The following is a 10,241-nucleotide window of genomic DNA, read 5'->3' as shown; positions in this document are numbered from 1 at the left end:
CTTTTTTATTATTAAGAACTAGGGGTTTTAATATATAGCATAACTTTTTTTAATAATACTTTAAGTAATACGTTCTTAAATTATTTAAAAAGTTTTTAGTAATAGAGTTTTTAAAATAGGAATACCCTTTGCTTATTAAGCTTTATAAAGTATAGTTTTAATTAATTATAGTAGTATAATTATAAGGTTAAAATAGCTATATTTAAAAAAGTCCTACGCTAGCGCTTTTTTTTAATTAAAGAGTATTTATTTAAAAAGATCTTATTTACGAAATAAGAGGTAATTACAATCCTTAAGAATAGCTTAAAGTTAATTATTTGTTAATTTAGAACTTAGTTTTATATTTAAAAACTTAAGTATAATAATATTTTTATAAGGGCCCGATCGGTTTTATAACTTATTTTTAACTTCTTTAAGCTTTTTAAGTTTTTAATAAGGATCGTTATTAAGTATTGATCTGTTAAAGGGTATATTATTAACTAGCTAGATTTTTTAATCTTTTTTTTTATATATTATATTAGTTTTAATAGCGCAGGGAATCCTATAAAAAGCTTTTTTAGTTACTTTATATAACTTTAATACTTCTTATCCTAACTTCTTAATTTATTATTTAATATATAATTCTTTTTATTAAAAGGTAAGTATTTTTATTAAAAGACGTAAATCGTCCTAATTAACTAATCTATTTAGCCTATTTCTAGCTTTATTATAAGTAGTTACTATTATTTTCTTAATTTATATAATTTAAAACTAGATTATATAGAGCGTAATTATAATTATAATTTAATTAGCTTAGTCTTAGTTTAAGACTACTATAATACGCTTATCTTTTTTTAGTTTAGATTTTAAATAGGGGTTATTAAAACTAATAATATTCCTAGTTATATTACTAATATTTAGTTTTCTAATTTCAAAACTTCCTTTACGTACTACTTAAAATAAAATAAAATATCTTTTATATTCTAAAAACCGTTAGTTTTAATAATCCCTACGAAGATCCTTAGCCTCGTATTTTTAATATAAATTAGAGCAGTAATTATTAACTTATTATATTTAAGAAATAACTTAGTATCTTATATAAATAGAAAACTTAGTAATAACGGATCGGAGGTTTCTTACTCGTCTTTAATAAAAAAATAAGTAGTTATTTTAAACTTACTAATTTATATATTTATAAAATAAAAGCTATTAAAAGTTATCTAGCTAGCCGGATCGTATTTAAACATTTATATTTGAAGTTTCGTTATTATATAAAAAATACTAGCTTTTTTAACGTATTATTTTAAAAAAATATTAATTTATACCCTAGTATTTAAAATTGCGATAATTATTAAACTTTTATTATCTTAATTTACGCTAAATATTTAGATTTTTAATTATAAATAAGCGTTTAAAATTATGAAAGTTAAAAACTTAAAAATTAAATTAGTACCTCTAATTTTATTAATCTTAACTATATAGCTCGGCTTTAAGAAGAGGTTTTTATTATACTTATTAAAAAGATCCTTAATATCTTTTTATTATTACCTATTCTTTACTAAGTTAGCTAAGGATTTTAAAGCTTTTAATAAAATTCTATTAGTATTAAAATACCCTTAATTACGTATTAAAGTTATTATTACTACGGTATATTTTAATATAATTTTTTATAAAAGGTTTATAAAAAGCGAGATTAGGGCCTCGAGCCTCTTTTTTATTAACTCTTTAGCCTCGACCCTAAGGTTAAAGTTACGGGACTAATTTATAATTATTATCTTTTAAGTTTTATAAAAAAGAGGCTCTTAAGTTCTTTAAATATTAATATTATAAATATTAATTAGGATTTTAATAAGCTAGGGCTTAGAAATAAATTTAAGAATTACGTTCTTTACTATTTTAAAAACCTCGTTATAAATATCGATCTTTATAATTTCTTTTTTTTAATTAAAAAAAGAAACTATCTTTTTTTTAAATTATAGAAGCTAGCTTAGGCTATTAATATTATACGTTTTTTTAAAATATAGTTTAGTTATTAAAGTACGATTCTTAGGGGGTCTTTTTTTATAAATAGTATAGACGTTTATTTAGTTATAATAGCTTAAATTAAGTTATATTACGTAAACGTATTTAACTATACTCATAGGATTAGTAAAAAAGAGTATAAGCATAGTTTATTAAAGTAGTCTAATTTAATAATTTAGAATTTACTTAGCTAAAAGCTTAGTATTTCTTTTAGTTAATATATTCGTTATATAAAAAAAGAGGGTAACGTAATTAGTAATTGCGTGCTTTTTTTTATTTTTAATTATAATAAAAGGGATATTATTTATAAGCTTATACCTATTACGCTTTTTATAATACTGAGCTCCCTAAACTAAAATAATAAGATAGGCGTCCTTATTAAGGGTATATTAATCGTAATCCTTAATAATTTAATAGTATTAACTTTAGTAGTATTAGTAACGATCCCTAAGTCTTATAATTAGGGGCTAATTAGGATGCGTAACGCTTATATTAAATATATAAGTAAGGCTTTAAAAATAAATACTATTTTAATAAATCTTTAGCTTACTTATCTTATTAACTAAGTTAGAATTAATAATATTATTAGCGGCCGCTTAGGTAACTTAGACTTTATTATTAGTTAGCGATATTATTAGTAATTTAAATATTAATACTAAGTATTATTATATACTTAAAAAATAGGGGGTTATAATAAGGGTTCGGGTTAACTCTAATTATTTATAAAAAATAAGCTATATTCTTTCTTATATATAATCGTATTAAGAAGTCCTATTTTAAACTTTATATATTTTATGAATTTAATAAAACTATTTAAAATAACCCCGACTTCTTCTATTACTTTTTTTATAATATTAATATAAAACTACTTATATACGGCCTTAATTAAGCTCTTATTAATTACGATATAAAGGTCTTATTACTTAGTAAGGGTAATTGCGTTATTAATTTTAGTAAACAGTACTTAAATAGAGTTTAAATTAAAAAACAAAATAAGTAGCCCCTTAGTAACTTTTTTAATTTACTCTTTTTTATTTAAAAAGCGGTTAGTATCCTATTTTCTATATTTTTATAAAAAGAAATCCTTAGCTTAAGCCTAGGGTAGTTTTTTAATTACGTTTTTAACTAGAGTTTAATAATCTCTTTTTATAATATATATAATAAGCTTATTCTTAAATCGGTCTAGGACTTTACTAATCTCGTACTAGTTCTCGAACTTTTTTAAAAAGTTTATTATATTATTATTTTTAAAAACCGTAGTTCTTTCTTAACTAAGGAACGGTATTTTATAAAAACTTATATTCTTTATTAAATTAAGCTAAGGAATTATAAAAACCTTAGTTTAAGGTATAGTAGTTTAAATTTAGGTAGTAATACTATTTAGGAGGGTATTAATTAAGGTATTTATCCCGACTTAAGCTATAACTAATTTCTTTTAATTAGATTAATAAGTAGATCTATTAAAAAGGGTAGCTTTGTTATTATTAAATAACTCTATAGCCTATAAGTCTTAATAAATTATAAAAGCTAGTTTAATAAATAGTTTATTTAAAATAAAAGGGTTAAGTTTATATAATTAAACGTTTAAAAAGGCGCTAATAATAGTAAAAATAATATATTAGTTATTTATATTTACGGTCCGAGGTTATTAAAAATATAGTTTATTAATTCTATTTATAATTTTAATAGTTTTATATTAATCTATTTATTTTAAATAAAATTTAAAAAGAGAAAAAAAGAGCCGTTTTAATAACTAGAGCGTAGCTATTATCCTAAATAACGTAATTTAGGCCGTTCTTTTTAATCCTTATTATATATATAATTAAAGTTTTAATTAAACGTCGTATTAGGCCCACGGTAATACTAATTAAAATTATTAATAAATTTAATTAAAAACTAGTTTTATAAGCGCCCTTAGCCCGACGTATCCGCATTTCTAAATAGGTTTATTATTAAGTTTCCGGGCTATATTAATTAGTAAAAAGAAATCTAATTAAATAATTAGTTATGCCCGTTAAAGTATTTTATTAGTTCTAATTTTAACTTATTATTCGTTTTATTATACTATTATAGCGTTTTATACTTAGGCCTAATCCGGTCTTAAGTATTTACGTTTTTCTCTACTTATTTATTTTGTTTGCCTCTTAAAGTCTATTATATCCCCCGTTTTATTAAATAAAAAGCCCTTTTTTATATATTTTCGTTTTTATATTTTAATTATCTAGCTACCTTTTCTTAAATTAAAGTCCTACTACTTATATTCGTTTTAATTATTATACCGTTTTCTCTAATTAATCATTTAAAGTATTTTTAATTAAGTCGGGCTTTTTCTCGCTTATTTTCTTATTTAATAAAAAAGGGATTTCTAAAAAGGGAGACTATTTAAAACGTATAAAGTATAAGGGACTTTTATAATATAGTATTCTAAAAAAACTACTAATATTTATAAAAGTAATATAAGATACCTCTTTTAATTAGGTTAATACGGTCTTAATTAACGGAGCTATAACTAAGGGAAAGAGGATAGTATTAACTAAATTAAAAAGGTAAACTTCTTAATCGTCTTATATTATTATATTTAAAAATAAATCATTAAAAGGGCTCTAGTTCGATTTTAAAAAGTATATATATAATTAAAATAAAACTCTATATTACTAAGCTTTTATTTTTAATTAGGGCCCTTTTTCTTATATTTTACTCTGATTAGCTCTTTTATAAATCCCTAGACTCAATTAGCTTTAAAAAAGACCGCTAGGACTAATCGCCCTACCCCATTCTAATATCCTTTAATTATTATATATTTAGTAAACGATATTATAGAGCTTAGTAATATCTTATTAAAACTATAATTAAAAATACGCTTTTTAATAATAAAAAAGGATAATATATTTATAAAAAAGGGAGTACTATTTATAATAGCCTCGGTAAGGGCCTAGGTTATTAATTATAAAACGACTAATATATCAATATACTCCTTAGCTAAATAGCTATTAAAATAGTATATATACCGGTTATTATTTTTTATAAAATAATAATTACTATTTTTAAAGTTAATAAACTAGAGGGCTATTTTAAAATAAAATAAGTATTAAACTTCTCGTTCTTTAAGAGCTTCTTTTTTAAGCTTTTTAAGGACTAAGTATATATTAAATAAGTCTAAAATAATAAAAAGAACTATACTTATTATAAGGGGTATTTTTATTTCTTAGTATTCTTTTTTATTTCTTATTACTTTTTTAAAAAAAACTAGCTTTATATTTTTTAAACCTTAAAATAATATTAAATATAAACTTTTAAAATAATAAGTATATAATATACCCTTTTTAAAGGGCTTATTATCTAAACTAATCTTATTTTTATTTTTAAACTCCGAGGGGGGGATAAGTAAAAGCTTATTAAAGCTCTTATTATTATTATTTACTTTATTATTACTCTTATTATAACTACTAAAAAGAGCTTTAAACTTAATAAAATTCTTAATATCTTAATTAGTAACCTTAATATCCTCTTAATTAAAAAGAGAGAGCTTAGTAACCGGGCCTTAATAAGTAAATAAGAGGTTATAAGAGGGGTAAATAACTTAAAGGGGCTTATTGATATTATTACCTATTTAAACTCTTAATAAACTATATAATATATATATAAGAGGTATTATAAAAATTATATAAAACTTATTATTATTTTTAAATATATTAAATATTTATACTTAGAATAAAATTAATAAACGATTTAATAATATAGGCGCGTATACGTAATAAATAAGGGTACTTATAATAACTACGAGAAGTTAAAAAAAAAAGAAAAATAATAGCTAAGTAATACTACGAGAATTTGAATATATATAAAGCGGCTAAATAGCCTTACTTTTAATAATTTATATATTAAAAATAATAAAATACGTACTATTTTAAATTAAGATTTTATTTACTTTAAATAAAGGGATATATTCATAATAAACGTAGTTTAAAAAACGTATATCCCTTATATTTATTTTTCTTTTATTTATATTTAACTAAATTAAGCTTTTATAAGAGTATTTAAAGATTTTATTTTAAGTATAATAGCTCCTTAGTAATAGTAATTAGGGGGTATATTACGTAATAAGGATAGTAATTATATTTTATAAAGTACTTATTACGTACTAAATCACGTATCTATTTTAAATATTATATATATAGACCTTTTTCTTTTATCTATTTCTATTTTAATAGTTAAGCTACTTTTATTATACTCCGTATGCCCATTGCTACGTACTATAACTCGTGACAACAAACAACAACGCCTCAAGCTACTTAACGCCGCAGCAGATCAATACTCTCCGCCAGTTAACAAGCGATTATATTGACGTTGATCAAGCTTTTGTATTTCCCAAGCCATCACTGGGGTCAAGTCTTGCGTTTGTAGCGAGCGGCACGGAGGAGCCATCTGCGATCGGCTTACAATACGTCATCAACATGGTGGTGAACGACACAGACTGGGACTGGCGAAGTTTCGACTTCAACACCGTGAAGCTGATTGATACCATTGACCCCGGCAACTCGACTGCCGATAAATACAATCTATCTGCTTTCAAGAACCGCGGTGGCAAGCTGATCCATCTTCATGGCCTTGCAGATGACACAATCAGCAGCGGGGCAAGCATATACTTTTACGAGGAAGTTTACAAAGCTATGCAGATCAGTCTTGACGATTTTTACCGTATGTTTCTGGTTCCGGGTCTTTTTCATTGTACTGGTAGCACCGCCGCGCCCTGGTACACCGGTATTTCGACGATTGGCGGAGCTACCCATGGCGTGCCGGGCAGCGACGATGCCGACCATAACGGAATTTATGCCATCATGCGATGGGTTGAAGAGGGTATTGCACCTCAGAAGTTGGTGGCTACAAAATACCATGAAGACAATGTCCTTCGAGGAATAGCCAGACAGAGACCTATTGTCCTTACCCTCTGAAGGCTCGTTACGTTACCGGCGAAATTGATTTGGCAGACAGCTGGGAGTGCGCCTAGAAAGGATCGTTGGATTTCACAGACGGCGACATCAACAACACGGAGATGCGTTTTCTTTCTCTTCTTTTTTGGATGGTATCGCATGGGACCTAAACATGTACAGTCCGAAAATATTCGTGGTATTTTGGCGGATCCGGAATTTGGACACCACTTCTGTATTGGACTAAAGATAATTGGACGTAAATTAGAGGCGAGGTCACTGTTTCTTAGTGCTGGTACCTTCGAATTGGTCATCGTGAGTGGACGCCATTATTGGACATATCTTTGTCTGGTACACCTGCAGCAGTAAGCGGAGAAGCACGTTATTGAATCAATATAGCCAAGGATTCCCCCAGGCGACTACACCGAGGGGCCATCGCTATCATTACGTATGGTCAGCTCGCTAAATGGGGAGGTAGATGTAACTCCATGTTCTCAAGAAACATGGCCTCTCATCTAGGTACCCTACATGAATAAGCCTGCAGCATCCTTTGTGATTTTCGCTAGGCCGCGACTCCGACTTCCGCATGCACTGCGGTGAATAGCTCAACAATCGAAGCATTCATTGGGCCATGTCACACAGTCACGCAGCACACCACCAGCGGATCCACACACAAGGTAGGTAGGTGGCTTCGGACCACCTGCGTTGCAACACTCCCCCACGCCTATTGATGTCTATTGATTCTTGATGCCCAAGGTGGCCACCAATGTATCAGCGTCCTATCACCTTCTAGAAGATCACAGGTTCACCTGCAGGAGGGCAGAGGAAGGTTTTGTACTTTGCAGTGGATGGAGACAAAATCCATTACACCAGGCATTGACGAATGATCGATGTTGCCAGCGAAAAAATAAATAACGACTGCTCCTATCAGCTACCCACACCTTTCAATAGTCTGAGTAGAATGCCACTCGCTTAGGGTCAGCTTTCATGTAGAGCTGAAACTTGAGTACAGCGATGTTCCCTCAACATTTGGCTTTTCATCGCGAGGTTGTGTGGATTTCCGAAAAGCACGAGTACGCGAAAAGTCACAGCCGAAAATACGAAACTCTGAGCCTTTGAACAATCACCAGCATCGTTGTACCTAGCAGCCTGCCGATGTGATTTCCTATCGTAGTCGATGTGGCTGGAAAAGAAGGTGTGTGATTGTCAGCACTTATGCGACCGCATCGTCTGATCCACTTGACAAGCGATGCCATCTAAAGCAGCATCGTGGCGCCCCAATTTCTACATTTACGGAAGGTGTCCAACTTGACAGCAATCGCATCCCAGAAATTTTGATTGGTAAATGCAGCGGGAAGACCCATCTGACCTCAGCTGTGCTTGTTACATGATGTGTCTAGAGTATTTACATTAAATAGGCCTCTCGTGCCCCTCCTCCAGACTACGCTCGCAAGACTTTGCATCACTGACTTTGAACTCTTGTCATCCTGCCCGTCATGAACATTGATTCATCAAGGCTATTGACGCTCTTCGTGTGTTTAGGGTTGGCAATATGCGTTGAGTCTCTATCTGCGACGTGTCAACAGCTATCCGCATCGACGAAGATCCAACAATACCAGGGGATTGAGATAGAGTACACCCAGGAACAACAAAACTACTGGTAGGCTCATTGATCCAGCGCTGAATTATTTTAACCGCCAGTAGGTCGACTGCTTGCAGCAACCTGAAGCCAGACTGTATCCTGGTTCCAACGAGTGCTGCAGAAGTTTCAGCTATTGTCACTGCCCTGCTTAATAACAAAGAGCAGTTTGCTGTTAAGTCGGGAGGACACAACCCGAACAATTACTTTGCAAGCGTGCAAGGTGGCCCTTTGATCTCTACAAAAGGGCTAAAGGAAGTCGTGTACCACAAGGAGAATAACACGGTCAGCGTCGGTCCCGGAAACAAATGGGAAGAGGTTCACGAAGCTCTTGAGGGAACTGGAGTGACTGTCGTTGGGGGCCGCATCGGGAATGTCGGCGTGGGTGGCTATCTTCTAGGAGGTATCTTGATGTTCAACTTTGGCGCCTGCATGGAATGAGGCATCTAACGTTCTTCAAAGGGGGGCTCAGTTTTCTCAGCACCCAATACGGCTGGGCGTCGAACAACATAGTGTCAGCGGAGATGGTACTTGCAAATGGATCGGTAGTGACCGCTTCCAATACTTCCAATTCGGACCTTCTTGCTGCCATAAAAGGAGGTGGCAATGCGTACGGAATCGTAACAAGGTATAACTTGCAAGCGCATGCAATAGGACAGGTAAGTGCTGTGGTCCCTCAACCAGCGACTTCCCATTGGCGACAGAATCTGCTAATACAAGGGGCAGATATGGGGCGGAAACTTGGTATTTGGCGGCGACAAAACAGATGAGATACTCGCGGCGATTCGAAACTTTACTGAGAATTATCATGATCCAAAGGCAGCCATCATCGCAACTTCAGAGTTGACTGTATTGAACAGCGTCAACATCTGGATCTTCTTTCTGTTCTACGACGGACCACAGCCTCCATCTGGAGTATTTGACGAATTCTTGGATATCCAATCGTCGCTCAACACTTGTAAGACGAGGTCTTACACCGACTTGCTCAAAGCGAACAACGTCTTCGTCTTGAAAGGTAGTGTTTACACTATCGCTACGGAGACGACACCTCTTCCGCCAGCTGCAGCAGGCGCAAAGGTGATGCGATCTTACTATGACCATTGGTACAACACGTCAGCTGTAAAGTCAGGAGTAGCTGGGATCATTGCCTCGATGGCTTTTCAGCCCATACCGAAGTCACTAGCCCGGATCAGCCGAGAGAGAGGTGGCGATCTGCTGGATCTTGATGATGGGTTCGACAGAATCATCTTCGAGTTTGATTACTCCTACTTGTTTCGACTGGATGACGCTGCAGTTGATGATACCATGGTCAAATTATATACTGGTATGAAGTCTCGTGTTGATGGATTTGTCCAAGACGGCACTCTTCCAGACGCCTACAGGCCCCTGTTCATGAACGATGGATACTTTCGACAAGACTACTGGGGAAGATTGAAGCCAGAGAAGAGAGAGTTGGCGGAAAGAGTGCGGGCTTCGGTTGATCCAGAGGGCCTGTTCCATAATAGGACCGGAGGATTCAAACTCTAAGTCCAAACTATCCAGATTCCAAGTACGCAGAATTCAACCCGCGTACTTTCGTGGTTAGCTTTGGTAATCAATTGAATCGCGTGATGTTAGGCCGAACTTATGTACTCACACCCAGCTTCTCATGAGCGAATCATTGACACCTCATC

At 31.7% G+C, this 10,241-nt stretch overlaps 2 protein-coding genes across 2 annotated transcripts; both read left to right on the top strand.

Moving 5' to 3' along the window:
• Positions 1–6,455: 6,455 nt before the first annotated feature.
• On the top strand, positions 6,456–6,953 carry CLUP02_00053 (tannase and feruloyl esterase; the record flags this gene model as incomplete). Its single annotated transcript, XM_049279107.1, has 1 exon — positions 6,456–6,953. One exon carries the CDS (start codon positions 6,456–6,458, stop codon positions 6,951–6,953), a length of 498 nt encoding a protein of 165 aa, XP_049135064.1.
• A 990-nt stretch (positions 6,954–7,943) lies between these two features.
• CLUP02_00052 (FAD binding domain-containing protein) lies at positions 7,944–10,095 on the top strand (the record flags this gene model as incomplete). Its single annotated transcript, XM_049279106.1, has 8 exons — positions 7,944–8,002; positions 8,060–8,086; positions 8,140–8,305; positions 8,370–8,410; positions 8,446–8,589; positions 8,649–8,971; positions 9,031–9,227; positions 9,295–10,095. 8 exons carry the CDS (start codon positions 7,944–7,946, stop codon positions 10,093–10,095), a joined length of 1,758 nt encoding a protein of 585 aa, XP_049135063.1.
• Between the last annotated feature and the right edge of the window lie 146 nt (positions 10,096–10,241).

This window comes from Colletotrichum lupini, chromosome 1 (genome assembly GCF_023278565.1).
Source record: "Colletotrichum lupini chromosome 1, complete sequence".
In the NCBI taxonomy this organism is placed as follows: domain Eukaryota; kingdom Fungi; phylum Ascomycota; class Sordariomycetes; order Glomerellales; family Glomerellaceae; genus Colletotrichum; species Colletotrichum lupini.
This window is presented reverse-complemented; position numbering and strand designations above follow the sequence as displayed.